This window comes from Leptonotus elevatus, chromosome 11 (genome assembly GCF_054856555.1).
Source record: "Leptonotus elevatus isolate MCC_2025b chromosome 11, RoL_Lele_1.0, whole genome shotgun sequence".
NCBI lineage: Eukaryota > Metazoa > Chordata > Actinopteri > Syngnathiformes > Syngnathidae > Leptonotus > Leptonotus elevatus.
The window spans coordinates 11,369,876-11,390,121 of NC_141249.1; the positions used below are offsets into that span (position 1 = coordinate 11,369,876).

The following is a 20,246-nucleotide window of genomic DNA, read 5'->3' on the forward strand; positions in this document are numbered from 1 at the left end:
CAGGTTATTCATTTTTTTTTACTTTTGAAGACATGTCAGTTTTTTTAACTAATCCTTGCTTTCACAGTGAATAATGCATGCATGTATGTTAAAAACACTGTTCCGACAGATGCAGGAGAGGGACATTGTTGTCAGGTTTGTCACACACAAAACACTCTTTAAGATGATGACAATAAATGTTTCATCATCACTATCTGAAATAAAATGTCAGGTTCTTGAGTTTGTCTTGCAAGAAGAGAGAACAAATGTGCTGTACTTGTTTTGGGACTTCTTCCACATACAAGGAGAAACACGTGTGGGAGCTCTTAGCCCACAGGGCACGGAAATACTCCAACAGACACCCGAATGCAAAGCTAATACAATCCACTGGAAATATGGACGTGACTCAAGTTATTTTTATTATACGGTGGGGATAAGGGTAAATGACGAGGCAAGGAGACGAAGGAGAGTAATAGAGCTCTTTACTCTCCACAACCAAACTCACTGATTACATACATAGGAAACTACTCCCTTTTGACCATTTCATGTCTGTATAATCCCTTTGGACCCAGAAACATGTAAAACTCCATGCCCTCCCTAAAAGGTACATGTCCCTGTACTGGTGAATGCCTTGCTCTTGTGGGTCATCACAATACTGTATAAATAGTGAAGCAACGCCTCCACACCAAGATTCAGTGTATGTACACTAATAAGGACAATAAACCAAACAAATTAAACCAAACACCAGCCTGCCACTAAGATTAACCCCACTACAGACTATTTTGAAACCTCAAAGCATATTACATAATTCTAAAAATGTAATGAGGTGAACAATGTCATCCAGACCATGCCATAAATAGGCGAATCCCGTTTGAAATGATGGTGTTTTCAACATTCATATGTAATTGCAAATTCCATCAGAGTATTTAATGTAAGCACAAAACTGCAACACATTTCTTACATTAAAGTGGACGCACAACTGCAACAGCTGGGTGACAGTACAAAGCTACAGTATTGTAAAACTCTTTCCCTTCTGACATTTTAAAAATTCATCTGCACACACCCCAACTAGACACTTGAAACTTTCAGCAGTTGAGTAAATAAATGCTCCTGGGAGGATGAGGGCCAGATCTTATTATACAGCACACATCCATCCATTCATTTCCAGAAATAACATGTCAGACTGTTTATGTCAACATGCACATGTACTGTATGTGTCCTATGCACACTTCATCCTGTGTATATTTTATATAAAGATGTAAGGGGCTTAGCATCCTGCTAATCTTGCAGGTCACTTTAAGGGTCCTCGCCAAACAAGCTACGGGCTAAGCTAACGAGAACACTGATGGAGATTGTGCCTGTCACAGCAACTACTGTGGGCCATGCCCTTTTATAGTCTTTCAAAATAAATGTTTTATTATTATTATTATTATTATTATTATTATTATTATTATTATTATTATTATTATTATTATTATTATGCGTGTCACTCTTCTGTTCACAGGAAAAATCAGCGTCTCTCCAAATGCAATGTTACACAGCAGGTGTACTGAGGAATTGAGGAGAAGAGTACTGTTGTTGCTAGCGTGCTTACAGCTATCGAGCTAGTGTTGCAGGTCTGGTTGGAGGTTCTTGTAGGAAACAATCAAGCGGTGCTGCTATTAAACAGCAATACGCTAAAAAAAAATGAAGCGTGACTGTTTCATTAAGCGACAGCACTGCAATAAAATTCGCGACTGTATGCTGTGCATCCATCTGGTGATGCAGAAAAGAAAACGAGGGTGAGCAATTAGCTTGGTCTTATTATATTCTTCGGGAGGCACTGAGGGGCGAAGTAGCTCGTTACCTTATTAATTCCAGTCACTGGTAGCGCAGCTCCTTAGCTTGGTTGCCTCCCAGCGAAAGCGCAGACAACCAGCCCAGCACCAGCACTGTAGTAGTGTTTTCAAAAATGCATCAGTGTTTGTGTTGTGCAGGAAACCGCAAAATACTGGTTGACATGCACACGAACAGGGGGGGAAAAAACAAATCTGTGTCTTGAAGTCCGGTGGTGTGCAATGAGCGCTAGAGCGAATCCATGGGTGAAACCATTCACGGTGAGAATGGGGGTGAAGCTACATGAATTGCTGAAGTTTTGCAATGCAAATGTAGGTTTCCCCGGTCAGCACAAAACGTGCCCAATAGTTTAATAATAACACAGAGGAAACACACGAGTCTTGTTAAGTATATTAGTTACAATTTACTCGAGAAATATACTTGATTATAGGGAGTGTCATTTGGCTCTTCCTCATCGCTGGCTAAATACAAACACTGGAAGCTACCTAGCAACAATGTCGCTGACCGTGGTGCTAAAATCAACCCTGCTGTCATGGGCGCGCCCTACTCAGAGGTCATTGACGTGTCATTCACATCGTAACACATAGTGTATCTACAGGGATCCTTAGGTCAATTTACACTCATTTTGTGCTATCGCCCCTTGCACCAGGAACATTTATTTGTTGTTATTTACATTAGTGATCATTGTATTATTATTTTCAGGAGACATCAGTGGCCAGGCTCCTTTATATTTGGTGGATGTGGTGTATTTTATTGTCCTATTAGGTTAGTGAGGTAACTACTTTCACCTAATGTCTCTCACAAGAAATTCAAAACTAAAGGTGATATACCTTTGCAATTGATTTCCGTGAAATTGTTGAATGTGGTTCTATGTGTCTATAGTTGAAGAGCTGTTTAAAATACGTTTGTATAGTCAGGCGTTCCAATAAGACTAAATTGTTTTTTATTTTGCTTTTATTAATGGTAACGTGTTATGGTGTTTACTGGATATATGTATGACTGTATTTTGTAAAGCAGTGATTTTTAAAGTGTGTAGGAGTATGAGAAGGGGGGAACAGTAGGAGTACATGTACAGAGTATCCGCTAGTGATATTTGAAAGAGTCACTGAATCAAATGTTTAAACACTGCATGACGTTACAGTGATTAAAATATTTTAACAATGTACAAATATTTACATTATCAAGAGTCCTGAAATATTTGATGTATTTATTTAGCCACTTCCCCCTTAATATTTGTTAATTCAAATGTCTTTATTTATTTGTATTTAATTTTGTATATATTATTTAAATGCATTATTAGTTATATAGTTGGTTAATTATTTTTTTTTTTAAACATTGGTGATTAAATACATATTTATTATTTACACTTTCGATACTCCATTTTATTAAATACTGTTTTTTTATTATTATTATTATTATTATTATTTCATTATTATTATTATTATTATTATTATTAAATACTGTAATTTGCTAACTAAATGTTTGCTCACTCCTCTAAATGATAACAGCAGAAAGATGGATGGATGGATTTTCACAGTACCTTGTATGGCATTTCTATGCATCACATTATATTTAATATCAGTCAGAATCATCTTTATTGGACAGATATGTTGAAACATATAAGGAGTTCATGTCTGGTAAAACGTAGATTTATTATTTTTACACATGTGTACAAAGGATAGAGAGTCATAAAAAAATGCCTTCAAAAGTGTGAATAGTGTAGTAATACAAGAACAACAACAACATCATTGAAATAATACAAAGTGACAGGACTACAACGGTAAATACCTGGCAATAGTACTAATTGGGTCAACGTACTTTTAATGAAGTACAGTTTTACACTAACGGTACTACTAAAAGTCGGTAAGATTTTCCACGAAACTTGAAGGCGCCGTTTCAGCCGTCAAACAGGTTCACACAGCTATTCCCACGTAACTTGAACGCAGCATACAACGACAGCAGGCAGGGGTGAAAACTCAGGATCATGTTTTCATTCCAGCGAAGGCCTACTTGAATGCGCACTGACATTTTGTCTAAAACGACAGCCGTTCGCAGAGCACATCGCCTCCGCTGACAACGAGGTGAAATTAATGTTGCGATTCGCTGAGCTGGTTGAAATCTGTTAGCTAGCTAACGGAGGAGGAGGAGCTGCTAGCTCGCTAGCTAGCCACACCGCCACCATTGTCGCTCGTAGCCAGCTGTGCATCGCCCCGTCTTCCAGCGATGGGCAACGCAGCTACTGCCAAGAAAGGCAATGAGCAAGAAAGCGGTAAGCATCGTCCACTTAGCACTGTTTGTAACGTTAGATGCTGTTCAGGCGTGTTTCGGCTTGACTGAGCTTGCTGTACTGTAATGTAATGTAATGTGTACGATGAGCAGCCTTCAGCAGTTTGTTGTCCAGCCTTAGCTGATGATGCACTCACTGCTCTTATCATTACAGTACAGCCCAGGACTGAATGCCGTTTTTGGCAGGACATTGACATGTTCAGATAGTAGATAGTCGTGCTGGTTTATTTATGCTTTACTAATATGAAAGTAGTGGGTAACACGTTTACTTATTATCATTTATTATTAATATTGTGTGCACCGGTATACAATGAGTACTGTACATTATCTTGAGTGTTTCCCACTACAAATATGCATCAGTGGGTTTCACAACCTTAATTGAGTCATTTGCATCTTTGCACTTGTTTACAATGTCACAAACACTATACCAGTAGTCGCCAAGCTTTTTTTAAACTGAAATAATAGTAAAATAAAATTAAAATAATAATAATCGTATTATAGACTATTTTACGAGATAGAAAGCATCCACATTAATAGGCAACACTGTATTTCTGAATCTTTCAAGTGATCACTTCTACAACCTTCCTAGGAAATCACAATTATGTTCCATCACTGGTGAGTTATTTTTAATCAACTAAACCTTATTTATATAGCGCTTTGACAACAGCCGCGGCTGTACCAAAACGTTGTATAGAAAATTAAAACAACAATATTCCAATCATAAATAACCACACAAAATGTCATCTATTCAAACAAAATACACTATTCCTCCCTTCACATACAAAAGGTACGAGCTTTATAAAAGGCCCGTGGACTATTCATGTGGTCCTAAGGTTCAACCTGGTTACCCGTAAGACATAGCTTTTTTTAAATGTATTTCTTTCTTTCTTTATATAGCAGTCGTTCTTGAAAAGCTAAGCTGAAGCTAACTTTAGTTGTTCATATTCTGGAATTAAACATCTTTGTGATAGTTGCACCTGTTTAAGTACCTTCCACTAATATGTAAGCATTTGGTAAAGGGCTCTTGGCACTGTTTTCGTGGATATTTTCCAAACTAATACACTCAACCGGACCACGCCTCTGGTCTACACAGAAAGCACTGATCTTGACCTGCTTTCTGACTGGCAGGAATTCATGCACTTTCACAGGCTTCTTATTGGAAACACCAGTAGTTCCTGTTGGGCGGCTGTGGCTGTGGCTGTGGCTGTGGCTGTGGCTGTTGTGTGTAATGATATAATCATACTGTTATGCAAACAACACACTCCATCGAAGTATGTTTACATTAAGATTGAGGCCAACTGTGCAGGAGTTGTCTGTCAGGACTTGGTTCAAGGACAGGGGTGATAAAATTCCTCTTAATAAGCATTTTCTTTTTCGTTCAATTCATTTTAAGTTAAGTAGATAGATTTTTTTTCTCAGGTGAACTACTGAAGGTATATTCTTCCAATGAAGTTGGATAAAGTCGACAACTTAGCATAGAACAAACACATCTTCCAATTATACTTCCAAATGATGATTTGTCTGTGTTTGCCGATGGGTGTTACAAAACTGTGGAAAGATTGTCAAGCCCTTTATCAGGCAAGCAGCCATATTTGGTATTCAGAAATAGACTTACATGCCTCACAGTGATGCAGTGGACCCATATGATTTCTCACAGCCAATCGCTGAAGAAAATAAATGATAGCAATGAAACTTTTCAAATAATATCATGTCAGGGAGCTGCTCGACTTCTCAATTTTTGCAGCAATTTATAATAACTCAAAAAAGTTTTTTTTATTTTCTAGGAACAATGTATGTACATTAAATTGTCATCGTCATTAAAACATGAACTAAACTTCTTTTTTTTTATAATTAAAAAAAAGGGAAAAAAATACATGAACTAAACATGCATTTTGATGTGACTTTTGAACAATCTTAACTGTGTTAAAAAAAAGGTAACCTTGCAAAAAATTTGTTTTCACATTTGTACATACATTTATTATTATTTTACTGGTTTGGTCCACAACATGTTGGAAAATAGGCAATGTTGAACATTAATTTCCAGTAGGCATGGGCGAGTACCAAATACCGGGTGTTGGTGCCTATACCAGCCTTATCTTAAGGTATTGGTATACTTGCGACTGTGGCCGATACCAGTATCAGCCATCCTCTTGTGTCCATTTCACGATCATGCACTAGAAATTAAAAGAATAGAACATTGCCATTATTTTCATGCCATTTTAAGGGGGACAAAATGCTATATTGTGATTTACAAATGATCTGTCATTGTTTTTTGGGGGAAATGTATTTACACGTTCTGGTGTCGGTCTGAAAAAAAAAGTGATATCGAACATCTCTAGTTTCCAAACTAGAAGCAAATCTTATTTTGATTCAACGCAAATGTAATTAGTCTGCTTTCATGGACAAAATAATATCAAAATATGCATTGCAAATTCAGTGCAAAGGAGACATTGATTGTAGCATAAAAAACATGCAGCGGGATGGTCACTGAAACTAAAGTGGAGTGCTTGAACAGGAAGCTTAACTTTATGTGGTTAGCCAAGTGTTGCAGAGTACTTGACTTCATACAGGAAGCTGCAATTTCTCATCTGGTCCCCTGTCTGGAAAGTGTTTTATTCTGCCTGTGAGTCTCTGCTGTTATTACACATAGAAAAGAAGAAGAAAAAATCTCCAAATGGCTCAGGGAAAGGATCAGTCGTTCGCCAGTCGCTTTTTTCACAGATGTCGTAAAAGTAGCCATGAGCAGAGAGGACATGAAAATGAGGTGCCGCACATTTCGGAGTTCACCATCATGTGGGATACGTTAAGTAAGTGCTCCGTAACTTGCAGATGAACCCTTTGCAACATTCCAAGATGTGAGCTGGATCAGTTCTGTACTAGTTTTGTTGCTTGTGTGAGAAGGAAAATTGATAAACAAAACATAATTCACTAAAACGTTATTGTATTAAACCTTCAAAGGTTCTTACTTATATTTTGTGTGTGTGTCACTCCACAGCCGTTGTAAGTCACTCAGCCATTCAAAGTTTTTTGTTAAATCGCTAATTATATCACTTGCACCGTGGGTTCACATACTTGCATTTTTTTCCCAATATTTTATTGGGGGGTGGGGGCTGTTTTCCGTCGAAATACATACTGGCTGTTTATCAGCATTTTTGAATAAATTCAGGGTTAAAGTAAAATCCCGATGCATTTCAATGTCAGTATGCGGATTTTAAGTTTTGGCGGGCCGTCCCGGTTTCTCTTCCCAAATAGGGTCCACTGTATTTACTCTTTGTCTAAGTCTAAGATCAATGTAGCAAGCACACTTTCATTTGTTTAGAAATGCAATTGTGACACTGTTAGAAAATATTCAGCTTCACATTAGTTAAGAAACAATCACCACTTGAGTGCTACAACAACCACTGCTGTTATCTTAAGATGGAACCCAGGGGCAGCAGATGCAATGAAAATATCAGAGGCCCCATATTTGAACCCTGTGGAACACCATACGGAACACGTGTAAAATCATATTGGGCATATTCGTCTGACGACTTCATTTTATTGCTTGACATAGTATGAAGGCATTTGAATAATAAGTACGCACCATCACAACAACCACAAGTCGACTGCTGAGCGTACCAAATTCCCTGCAGCACACAGATAGGCCAAGCAATGTCTCAAGTTTACCTGCAGCCAATGATGGCCAAGCGGGGCATGTCATCACGGATCATTTGAGTCGGGTGTGTGTCTTGACCTCTGCCGAACCCCTGAGGCTGACTCACCGAATCCCGGGGATTCGATCGAACCCAGGTTCAGAACACTGCTCTGATGTTCACCTCTCTGAGTCCAGACTGCTTGCACCAAGCCACCACTGGCTTACTAAAGCTTATATGGTTTGCCGACATCATACATAACCACAGCAATTCAAACTCAAAAGTTTTGTGAACCTTTAACTCATTTGCTCTCAAAAACGTATAAAAACGTTCTATTTTAAATGTCCCCAAAATGTATTTATACAGTTTTTATTTTTTATTTTTTATGCTTCAGCATACATAAGGCTTTGATGCAGCCTCTGACCTGAAAAGGTCGCTTAAAGCAATCGCAGTTATTACAAAAAACGTCTAGCAGGTGGCAGCAAAGTATAAGAGATCAACCAGGGCCATGTTGCAAAAAAGCTCATTTACTCACAATTCTAAATAGATTTGTGAATAATGATAAAACTTAGCTATATTCTAATGCTAATTGCTGCAAAACGGAAACAGATACAATATTATTTTTTCCCAGATGAAAGAAGAGCCTCTAATCTTTCTTTTGATAGGTTCCATGTTTTTATAGCAATAGAACACAATATTTTGTGGGCCTTGCAAAATCAGTCAAAATCCATTAAAACTGCCGGGAGCTTCAGTAAAAAATGGCTGGGAGTGAATGAGTTAAAGAGGCATATTATTGGTCGTATTGAAATTTGTACGACATGGGGTGCAGTCGCCATTTGTTTCAAATCATGGTACATTCTTTGTGTTCATAACTGTCATACTGTCATTTTTATGTATGCTTTTTTGGGGGTAACTATAAATGTGTTTTATGCAGCTGCTGTTGTTATTGTTGTCTGTGATGCTTTTCCAGTGTACTGTAATCTGATCTGAGCCTGACCTATGTAATTCTAACAAACTATTAAACACTCACTTTGCAGAAATAGTCAGATGTTGTAATATGAAAACAATGAAGCAAACATTGCTCCCACATTACGTAAAATCTGGTCTATATTTCAAAATTAGCGTTCCTAGAGGCCTTGGGGAAAAAAATAGTCTGCTCTTTTCCACTCTTGGCAGGCTACCGGCGATGTACTGTACTGTGTATGCTGTCTTCTCTCAAATACTGTATGCCATTCCGTTTTGTGTTACATTGGATCCACTTAAATCACAAATGCTGCTGTTTCAAACACTTCATGAATGTTTCTCCTTCTCTTTTTCTTCTCATCACTTCCATCCATGTGGCTCAATGTTCCTGAAAACCCCTTGGCGATCTTGTAGAGACTTTTGGTATGCTCACTTTTCATTGAGACGTCCTCAGTCACAGAGTGGATGCTTGGTTCAACTTAACCCTGTAGATCAGATGGAGTGTGGAATTGACACTCATGATTGGCAGCCCTTAAGTGACTCTGTGACTCTGGATTTCTCATGTCTGATATGACCTTTCCTGACCTTTTTTTTTTAACTGCCTGCACTGTGGTCTCTGTTGCGCTCTGCATTTTGTCTTTTTGTCCCAGCCTGCCCATTGTTACACTATTATTAACTCTCAAATCCTTCCCAAAGAGATGCAGAACAGCTTGACTTTATATTTGGCCAATTTTGTCGAGCCTACCAAAGCTATTTGCATCACTTCAATTTCCTGGTTGAGCTGCTGTGTGGTTTTGTTCAGGAGGTTTTTTTTTTCCTGTTTTGTCAAGTAGTCATTTCTCCTCAGTGGTACCTGAGATGTGCCTGACCTTAAAATGCACTTTACCCCTGAATGTTGTTTGACATTAACTGACAGTGTGTGTGTGTGTGTGTGTGTGTGTGTGTGTGTGTTTAATGTAATAATTTTTGCTTTGTGCTGTCTTTTTGTAGTGAAAGAGTTCTTAGCTAAAGCCAAAGAAGATTTTTTAAGAAAATGGGAGTGTCCACCACAGGTAAGATATAATTTAATCAGATTGACATTCCTCTTGCATCAACAGTCTTTGGTGATACCTTGAGAGTATGGCTGTGCAATTACCGGTAATTGAAATCAAATTACAATTTTAATTATTACACTCCACAATGACAAAATCGGCATAATCGTAAAAAAGGTAAGAGATTAATTATACTAATTTTGAGTTGTTTAAATATACAGTACAGGCCGAAGGTTTGGACACACTTTCTTATTCAATACATTTGCTTTATTCTCATGACTGGTTACTTTGTAGATTCTCACTGAAGGCATCAAAGCTATGGATGAACTGATGTGGCGTTATGACCTTAACAAAAAAAAAAAAAGGTGAAATAACTGAAAACATGTTTTATATTCTATATTCTTAAAAATATCCATCCTTTGCTCTGGTTACTTTTTTGCATACTCTTGGCATTCTTACATCTGGGAACTCCTTAAAGACGGTTGGAAAACCCTTTCAGGTGACCACCTTTTGAAGCTCATCAAGAGAATGCCACCAATGTGCAAAAAAAAGTCATCAGAGAAAATGGGGGCTATTTACTTATGTATTTATTTTATTATTTTTCACCTTTTATTGTTAATTACATAACCCCAAATGTTTTTGATGTCGTCATAGTTGATGCCTTCAGTGAGAATCTACAATGTACATAGTCATGAAAATAAAGCATAGTATTGAATGAGAATGTGTGTCCAAACTTTTGGTCTGTACTGTATATATATAAATATTTATATAATATTTATTTTTAAATGACTAATTCAATAATTCTTATTTGGTCCAAAAGGAACTTGCATATAAATAAAGTGTTTCAAATAAATGTATTTGTCTTAATATTTTTACACGTTTTCTTGTTTTGTACCCCCCCCCCTCCAAAAAAAAATGGTTGTCCTAATCGTGATTTCAATTATTACCAAAGTAATCGTGATTAATATTTTCTTCACAATCGAGCAGCCCTACTTGAGAGATAGTACATATCTACACCCTGTCGTGCAAATTTCATCATAAATAAATGTTTGAGATTGCACAATTTTACTTGGGTGTAAAAAAACAACAGCAAAGCATCTACTGATCAATTTATACGTGACTCACACTTGCTTACAATTGGAGCATTTGTTTCCTCAGAGCACGACGTGCCTGGACGACTTCGATAGGTTCAAGACTCTGGGAACTGGCTCCTTTGGCCGGGTACTGCTGGTAAAGCATAAAGGAACAAACCAGTTCTACGCCATGAAGGTTTTGGACAAACAAAAAGTAGGTGAATCGATTCTTAAAGACAGCTTTTACAGGATCCTGGTGCGTTTTTTTTTTTTCAAACAATTTCTCATAAAAGGCAGCAGCACTTCCTCTCGTGCGTGCAAGCATCACAAAAAAACCCTCAGAGGTGCTTAACATTAAAATAGTGTTGTGGAAGTTGTTAGTGTCTGGTGTTCTGGTTCAGTTTCTCCGATAATTATGTTTACCTTTTTACACATATCCTCAAATCATTATTCTCAACAGGTGCTTTGAATTTTTGAAAATACTTTAATTAATTAATAATTAAATAATAATAATTTCAATTTTGGAAAGTATTTACATTTTCGAGTAAATGCTTTTAAGGTGCTAGCAGTTTAGCGTGGTAACATTTCAAATTTTACAGCCAATTGTGTTCCAACTGACTCAACCCCTTGCTAGATGGAGAAATAAAACATTTTTACATTGTTTTAAAAAAATAATTCAATTTTGTTTTACAATGCTGTGATAAAAAAAAGAAGAAAAAAGGTCATTACATGTTGAAAGTGAAACGCAGCAGACCTTTGGAATTTGGCTGGTCGGATTTTAATTTGTCACAGTTTCAAATAGTTAAGTTATTAAATTAAATTAATAATTGAACGGGATCTGAACTTCCCCTTTAAAAGCATGTAAATACTCAGATGATAAGTAACATTTTATCATGGTCACATGTCAGATCAAATAAAACAAAGTTATTCATGTAACGTTTGTTAATTGTAAAACCTTAAGCATTAAACACATTACTTTGATGAGAGAGCAGTACTTTGAAAGGTAATCAATCATCTTTACTAGTTTCTTTTGGTATTTTATCATTTCTATCGACTTTTTGAAGGATACGATACGCAGCCAAAGAAAAGTGTAACGATGTAAATCAGTTGATGTTGACATACTTTTTTTATCTTCTTTACTTCTGTTTGACTGTTGGACCAATCTTGAGTTTGCGACAATGAGATTTGAGGGGTCACTTCACCGTGAACGTTTTGAGTACAGTATTAATCAATTTTATTGGTAAACCGTGCCACAGCTGTTAGCCGAGCTTAAATCAAACTTATTTGAAGTAAATAAAAAGTGCTAGAATTTGACCTTATGAACTCAAAAATCAAGTCTCTTGGTGTGGCAGGTGGTGAAATTGAAACAGATAGAACACACGCTGAATGAAAAGAGAATACTGCAGGCCGTCTCCTTCCCCTTCCTTGTCAGATTGGAGTATGGGTTCAAGGTGGGTCCGCACCTTTACATATTACATGTGTTGATTTAGAATGCTTGTCTCTTCCACTACAAAACTCAAACAAACAAACAAAAAAAAATTTGGACCCCAAGTTTTCACTCTCTTTGTTCAATAGGACAACTCAAACCTCTATATGGTGATGGAATATGTGCCGGGTGGAGAGATGTTCTCACACCTGAGACGCATTGGAAGGTTCAGGTATGTGCTCCATATGAAATTGTAGATACTGCAAAACTTTCTATGGCCGACCACTAGTGATGGCAAAATGAAGCTTCATGAAGCATTTGCGATATTTTTTGACTCCTCTAGATGGCACTCATGATTCAAAGATGCAATGCAAATGTAATCCATTTTCATTGCACTTGCCTTTATCTTTAAACCAAGAGCACCATCTAGAGGAGTCAAAAAATATCACAAATGCTTCATGAAGCTTCATTTTGCCGTCACTACCGACAACTATTCGTTCAAGGAGTTCCAGTTACTGTTTGTTTGTTTGTTCCGTTATATATACGCCTGTAATCTATTTCTATAATTTTAAAAGGTTTAAAAACGTTTCAAATGAAAACAAGAAAAGGCATTAATCAAGCTTAATTTTCATGATATTTATGCAAAGGGGATTACAAAAGTTGTACCGTATAGTCTTAAAGACGTCCGCCAACAGTAATGTTAAAAAGTATGTACTCAACCTTGACTGACAAATGTGGCAATAATGTGTAGAGGGAGATTACTGATTGCACTTTTTGAGTCTCTTCTTAGCAAGAATACTCACTGTCCCTTTTTATTATTACACATTAGGGATGTTAGATACCACTTTTATCAGACTGATTGCAGTACGAGTACCTACAGATTTCGATACTAAGTACTGATACCACTAGTACTCTTGAGACAAAACATTTGAATTACCACAATGACAGATAATTGAGAAGAAAGACCTTTCTTTCTTTATGATGCATTATGTTGATTGTGTGTAGCGCCAACTGCTGGCGAGGAGGACTTACTCCATGTCACATTATTTTTGCCTTGGGCATAATAACCCGATTGAATAAAGGCCGGACTCAATGGGCTCACTGTAACTTGAGAATGTTCCACAATATTAGGTGTTTTACCTCCAATTCTGTAACAGCCACTATGGCCTTTCATTTTTGCAAAAGGAAATGACTATTGATGGATCTTACATTAAATAAACAATTGTGTTGAATGTGTTGTTCAGAAAAAAACTCACCCAACTGTCTGCCATTCCTTCTTTCAGTGAACACCATGCACGATTTTATGCAGCTCAAATAGTGCTCACCTTTGAGTACCTCCACTCCTTAGACCTCATCTACAGAGACTTGAAGCCTGAAAACCTGCTCATTGATCAACAGGGGTACATTCAGGTACGCCATGTAGCCAACAACATGTCTGGATGTATTGCAGTTCAAGTCAGAGCGTCATGCAGGCTAGCTGTGGACTCACTCCATTACAATTCTGTTGCTCCACCTCAAGGTCACAGACTTTGGCTTTGCCAAAAGAGTAAAAGGCAGAACCTGGACATTGTGTGGAACTCCCGAGTACTTGGCTCCAGAGATCATCCTCAGCAAGGTAAACTACATTGAATTAAATATTTTGTTCATTAAATTTAGAGGATGTGAATCGTTGAGTAGCACTTGGAGATATTGCCTTATCAGTGAAAATGCATCATTGTTTTCTTATGAAAATGTGCATGTCGCGCTTTTTTCAAACTTATTGGTACAACCGTAACATGGCACACTGTGGCATTTTTGTCGAGACAGAAAATACGCTGCGGAGAAATCACTGTATTCAAGTTAGGCGCGCTTTGCGAGGGGCAACACAAAATGGCCGCCGGTAGCTTCACTTCTCACTTTGGCAAGTAGGCGGCATTGTCCATCCAACATATACAAGTCTCTTCTTTTTCTTCTTTTTTTTCTTTCCTATTCTTCTACTTTCTACTACTTCATCTACTACTCCTACTACTACTCACAAACTTACATATGAACGGACTGTCGATGCCGCTTAGTCGCTGTTGGGAGAAGTGAAGCCACCGGCGGTCATCTTACGTTGCCACTCACTAAGGCCCCCGACCTAACTTGAATACATTGATTTCTCCGCATTGTTTTCTGCCTCTACAACGAAAATTCCACATTGTATGACATACAGTTGTGCCAATGAGTCTGGGAGAAGTGCTACATGTACATTTGATTGCTAAGAAAAATATTTAATTTTAATTTAATTTAATTTAAGAAAAATCATAATTTCCAGAGCCATCAACAAGTGAAAGTAAAGCTCATCAGGACAAAATTTGTCTCAAAATGTAAACCTGTGAGTCTTAATTCACATATTGAGATATTATACTCTGAATGGTTGATGCAAATGAGTGAAGTTAGCTCTTTGCCAGGCTCTCATTGCTCCATACCGGGTGTTCCAGCATAAAACAAGCACTGATAACAGTGTGTTCAGCGAAAAAATAACAGAAGTGGCTAGTCAAAGTGGCAACGTAACATGGCTGCCCTCTTGCTTCAGCCGTGAGGGTCCTATTGACAGTCTGATCATATATAAGTCCATGCTACTACTACTAGTACATTACTACTTCTTCTTCTACTACTTCTACTTCTTAAAACAAAACAAAAAAATTACAAAACTATTAATAAAGCCAAAAAAAAGCACAACTTCTGACTTCTCTTCTTTTACTACTACTACTATTTCTTCTTCTTCTTCTACTTTTTTTTTTAATGGTTGTGAAATACACTTGGATGCAATACCGCCACACGATTAAGTCGCAGGAGAAAAATCAGGTAGTCACATGCGTGATTATTACTTTCTCCCTTTTCCAGGGCTACAACAAAGCTGTGGACTGGTGGGCACTCGGAGTCCTTATCTATGAGATGGCTGCTGGTTACCCTCCATTTTTTGCTGATCAGCCCATTCAGATCTATGAGAAGATTGTGTCTGGCAAGGTGCAAGAGTCTAAACGTTACATTAACTTGACTATATTGCCAAAAATAAATTCCGTTTTGACCTTTAGAGGTGCTCAACTGTGTTTGCTCCTGTAGGTACGATTCCCCTCACACTTCAGCTCAGACCTGAAGGATCTGCTGAGAAATCTGCTTCAGGTGGACTTGACAAAGAGATTTGGAAATCTTAAAAATGGCGTTAATGACATCAAAAATCACAAATGGTTCTCCACAACAGACTGGATTGCCATATATGAGAGAAAGGTAAAAAAAAATTAAAAAAGCAAATGATTTTCTCCACTTTTGTAACTGTAAAATTAGTATTAAACTTCACTTAACCTTCTCTCTTAGGTTGAAGCCCCCTTCTTACCCAAGTGCAGAGGACCAGGAGACACAAGCAACTTTGATGACTACGAAGAGGAGGACATTCGTGTCTCGCAAACGGAAAAGTGTGCAAAAGAGTTTGCTGAATTCTAGTCAGTGGATGAGAGTCCCACCAGGGCTCACGTTTGGGGATATTTGCACTCTCGTAGGGGGTTGAGGTGGAACTGTTGTTGACATGTCCAAAAACAAATGCTCTGCTCTTTTGTTACACACAGCTGAATGAGGTCCTTTATGCCATGATCTTACACAAGCCCGCACACAGGCACATTATGCAGACCACACCCTTGTGTTGCAACACGAGAATATGAAGACCACCTTCTTAATTTCAGTTAGAATTTAAATGTGTGAACTAACCAATTCAAATGTGTGCGCGTCACCAGTGATGATACATGTTAGCATCTGATATTGCGCCTTTTTCTTGTTTTTTTGGTCTCCCGTTATTCAGCGTCTTGGTGGCTTGTTTAGAAGGTTGTGGGAAATGTCTTGCTTAGTGGTTTAATTTTCGAATGTTTTAGTTCCAAATGAGCTGAGTTGATACTGAAAGTTGACAAGTCAACACCATCGTTGTTCTTCCCGCCGCTACAAGTTGCTGGAGCCAATATTCTTATCATTCCCTAAATTAATAAAATACGTATAAATGTATATTGAACATTCCTGGGCAAGTATTATCAGATGGGGCATGGGTTTTCAATTAGCTCCATTGAAGCGGTGAGGTGGGGTTTTTTCCCCCTTCCCACTGGGCTCCAAATTTGCAGCGTTGCCGCTTACTGTCATAGTGAGCAGGCAATAAGTGAATGCACACCCTCAAACAGTTTGAGGTACCTTGCTCAATGGCACCTCAGCAGCCCTTCCCATAATTACAAATGAACCACACCTTTGTATAAATTGGATTGAATTCCAAGAAATAGTGACCAACAACCTTGACTCGCTTGGATACTCTTAAGATGGGCACACACACACAGTATGATTTTAGAAGTTTTTTTTCTTGCAATTAAATCGAACAATTTAAGTGCTCAAAACTGCAGGTTCGGGTCGTGGCTCGTCCGCTTGACGCCTCTTGGCATCAGTAATGTGCTCTGTTGCCGACTGTCAAACAAATTAAGAAGAAAATTGCAAGTTTCAACTTTCAGTAGACTTGGAATGTTCATGCTAAAAAAAAAAAAACGCTAGCAACAATACCATGTGCTTCCCATATCTTCTGTGCCTTTATCTTTACTGAAAACAAAACAAAAAGAGAGAGAAAGAGAGACTATAATGCCGTTCTCAAAAGGTTAGGGATATTTGGGGTTTCAGGTGAAATTTTTTGATGAACCTGAAATACATGTACAGGAGCCAAATGGCAAAATTCACAACAGGTATTTATTTGATCCATGGAAATTTCCAACAATGTCCGCTTCTATGCCTTTCTGTGACTTTTCCAGTCTCTCCTTTTTTCTTTTTTTTATTGTTAGCTGCTGTCTTGGTCTCATCATGCTGAAACGTGAACAGTGAGTAAGAGGACTGTTTAAATACAAATTCTAGTTGAGATTTTAAATGTATTGTTCAGAAAATACAGAAACATGGTGCATTCAAAATTGAGAGGCTAAATTAAGTTCACATGTAAAGGCTGATACATTTTAGGGTATTCCTGAAATTTCTCCCAAAAGCCAAATATCCCAAACTTTTTGTGACTAGTGTACACTCATGATTGATGATTTTAGCATGCTGTTTATCAACTTTGCGCAGGTGCCGAGAGGGGTAAACTTGATAGAAAATCTCGTCGTAACTCTGTTTCGACTGTATGTGATCACTGTCATGGCCGATGGAAATACAATTTGCTGTCGTACGACTAGTCAGTAGCTGCTAATAGTTCCTTGCATGACTGAAATTGACGGAATTCTTGTGTGCTTACATGACAGCAGTTCCATGGGACAAGCATGGTAGGTTAATTGAAGAGTCTAAATCGTCCATAGGTGTGATTGTGAGAGTGAATGGTTACCCTGCGATTGCTCAAGGCGTGCCCAAAGACAGAAAATGGATGGATTCATTTTAATGAGCAGTGACCCTATGGGGCTGTCAACTACAATGTAAACTATTTTTCTCTTGAATAGAATGAAGTTGAATGACTGACTGAGTGGATGGCTGAAGGTAGCACTTTTTGTAACAACAATCCAAGCAGCAAAGAGCTAGCTGTTTGTCGTAGCTTCGAGCATTATACAGAAGCACATTTGTGGCCACGTGACAAGCTCATTTTGAGCTAAAAACTCATTCTACACTTAATGTGTGTTGTAGGTAATCATATTGGTGGTGTGGGTATTGAGTTTATTACCGGAATTTTACCCAAAAAAAAAAAAAAGGTTTTGACTTGCGCTTTAAGCTTTAGAAAGATGGACTTGATTTTGGGCGGCTCAACAGCTTAGTGGTTAAGCTAACATCAAGGTACATGCCTGAGTGTTTATTTCTTGTCATTTAACACTCCCAACATTGTCCTATTCAGGCATACAAATGTCTATTTGTGAATGCAGTACGCCTACTTTTTGGGGCTGTTACAGGATGGCCAAATCGTATTTGTTTCTGGCATTATTTTTATTGTATGATTTTTATTTTATTTTCCTTTTGCTCTGGTCAATTTTAAAACTGATGGGCATTGAAGTATTAATATGAAGCAGAATTTTGCCATTGATATTATGGTGCATCATTTGTAGCATTGTTACAACCATATCAATTAATTTGACATGTCCTTGAACAGTACCTCAGACCTAATGTGATATTTAATGACTGCACTTGAATGGTATATTTTTAGGGTACATTTGACCTTTTTGAGGGAAAATAGGGAAGGAGGTTTTGATTTTGTCCACACATTCTTGAATATTCCATGTAGGTTTATGCGGAATTTTCCTGAATGTTGCTGAAGGAACAGTTTTTTTTTCCTTTTTGATTTGGCAGCACATTCACAACAAATAATGTCACTGCCATGATATTTGCTTTGACTGTTTTTGGTATGTTATAGCTGTTATATCCCTGTTTTGTTTTTTCGTGTATTTGTTATTTTTGTGCAACAGTGTCAAGGTACAGTGCCCTTAAGCTGTTCCTATATCATTTATTATATTTTGTTTTGTTGTTTCATTTTAGCACAGAATGTATTATTGTTTTTATTGGTGTGGCATTTTCCTGCGTCACCACATGACGGCAAATTTTAATAATTAATAACAAATGTGTAAGAGCAAACCAGACATTCTCATCCTTCTGACTGCAGTAATAACACATAGCATTTGCTTTGTGATAAAGAGTTGCTTTTTCTTTTTGGCAAAGTGTCTAAGATCTTTCCTCTAATATGCTGAAGGAAAGGCATTTCCAATCCTATTGGAAACCAATGTGTGCAAAAGTCAATATTTACAATATTCTTTACAATAATTCCAACTAATCATAATACAGAGGCAATGTAAATCACAAACTGAAGCAAAGTATGAAACACAAAATTGGAGCCTTTTTTTGGAGGGGTAAGGATTTCTCTGTTGCTGAAGTGAAATTATTGCCTCCGCACACCTCCCACCAGAGTGACACAAGTCAACATTGTAGCTATATAGAGTATTTCATACCAATGTCTATCTGTTTAACTTTCATGCAGTACCATTACCGTATATCTAGCCTTGTAGTTAACCATGGGGGTCCTTTTGAGAGGTTTGGCTTTCCTTGCTCCACAAGCACTCAGGTTTGGGGAAATGTAATTGTAATGTAAATGTCATTTTGATTGCGCATCTTGTTGGACGAGTTAAAGCTACTGTCAACGTCTTTCACACTTTAGTTCTTTAATATTTTTAATGGCATGGTGCTCCATGCCCTGGAAAAGAGACAAAATGCAGCCCATTTAAATAAATTAAAGTTGTGATACATTAATACTATTTTTCTTCAAAATTTAAACTTAATTTAATTCTACGTTGCTTTGATAAGCTTTTGTTTCTTGTGATCTTACATTTGCTCGAAGCAAATATATTTCTAGATCATATATAAACTCCATTCTAATAAATTCATTTTCCTGAAGACTTGTATTGACAATTTGCATAACTTGCACACCGATACCTCTCATACCAATGAAAAATCATTAATCCTTTCTTTCAATTGCTTTACTTTTGCGTGCGTGTCATTCAGCTTTTTTGTCCATAATTTGGCACAAAGAGCAGAATTTTGTTGTGCGTCCATGATATTTACATAAGGACAATGTCTGCTAATAAACACCTTGATCTTCAGCATGTTCCAATCCAAACTGCCTGTGTGTCAATCCTGCCACAAACTATTTTTGTGTGAAATCCACAGCTCTTTCAGTGTCATTAAGAACCTGTGTGTAATGATGTTTGTCATATGTGATGTAAACAATGGCACTTTCCCCCCGGAGCCTCTTTACTCCCGAATAAACAAGTCAGATTGGGTTCTCTTTGTAGTTAGTCAAATATGCCGTATGGGTTCAATATTCCTGACATGTCTTTGTATTTACTTTGTGGGATGTTTTGCACATCATTTAACTGGCTGAAACGTTTTTTTTCCCTCACCTAACTTTATTTCTGATTGCAATGGGAATATTCTTTGCTGTAGCAAATTTTATGTAACAAAGAATATGTCACAATAATAAATCCTTTTTATTAGAAAAATTATTGACTGATTCAATGTCCGACCT

General features: G+C 37.5%; 2 protein-coding genes across 5 annotated transcripts in view; one reads left to right on the forward strand and one right to left on the reverse strand.

Moving 5' to 3' along the window:
- Positions 1-2,044, reverse strand: part of ttll7 (tubulin tyrosine ligase-like family, member 7) — an 81,113-nt gene extending 79,069 nt beyond the window's left edge. For all 3 annotated transcript variants that reach the window (XM_086089586.1, XM_086089587.1, XM_086089585.1), the window contains exon 1: positions 1,826-2,044. The gene's annotated coding sequence lies outside the window, so the exon portion shown is untranslated. The remainder of the gene's footprint in view (positions 1-1,825) is intronic.
- Positions 2,045-3,746: 1,702 nt separating this feature from the next.
- prkacba (protein kinase, cAMP-dependent, catalytic, beta a) lies at positions 3,747-20,220 on the forward strand. Of its 2 annotated transcripts, none has more exons than XM_086088790.1 (10): positions 3,747-4,084; positions 9,687-9,748; positions 10,886-11,014; positions 12,153-12,251; positions 12,376-12,458; positions 13,510-13,636; positions 13,746-13,841; positions 15,092-15,214; positions 15,311-15,475; positions 15,563-20,220. In XM_086088790.1, the coding sequence occupies exons 1-10, from the start codon at positions 4,039-4,041 to the stop codon at positions 15,686-15,688; spliced, it is 1,056 nt and encodes a 351-aa protein (XP_085944916.1). In that variant the 5' UTR covers positions 3,747-4,038; the 3' UTR covers positions 15,689-20,220. The 2 variants fall into 2 exon arrangements, with proteins under 2 accessions (XP_085944916.1, XP_085944915.1); XM_086088789.1 differs by lacking the exon at positions 3,747-4,084 and adding an exon at positions 6,175-6,908.
- The last annotated feature ends 26 nt before the right edge of the window (positions 20,221-20,246 follow it).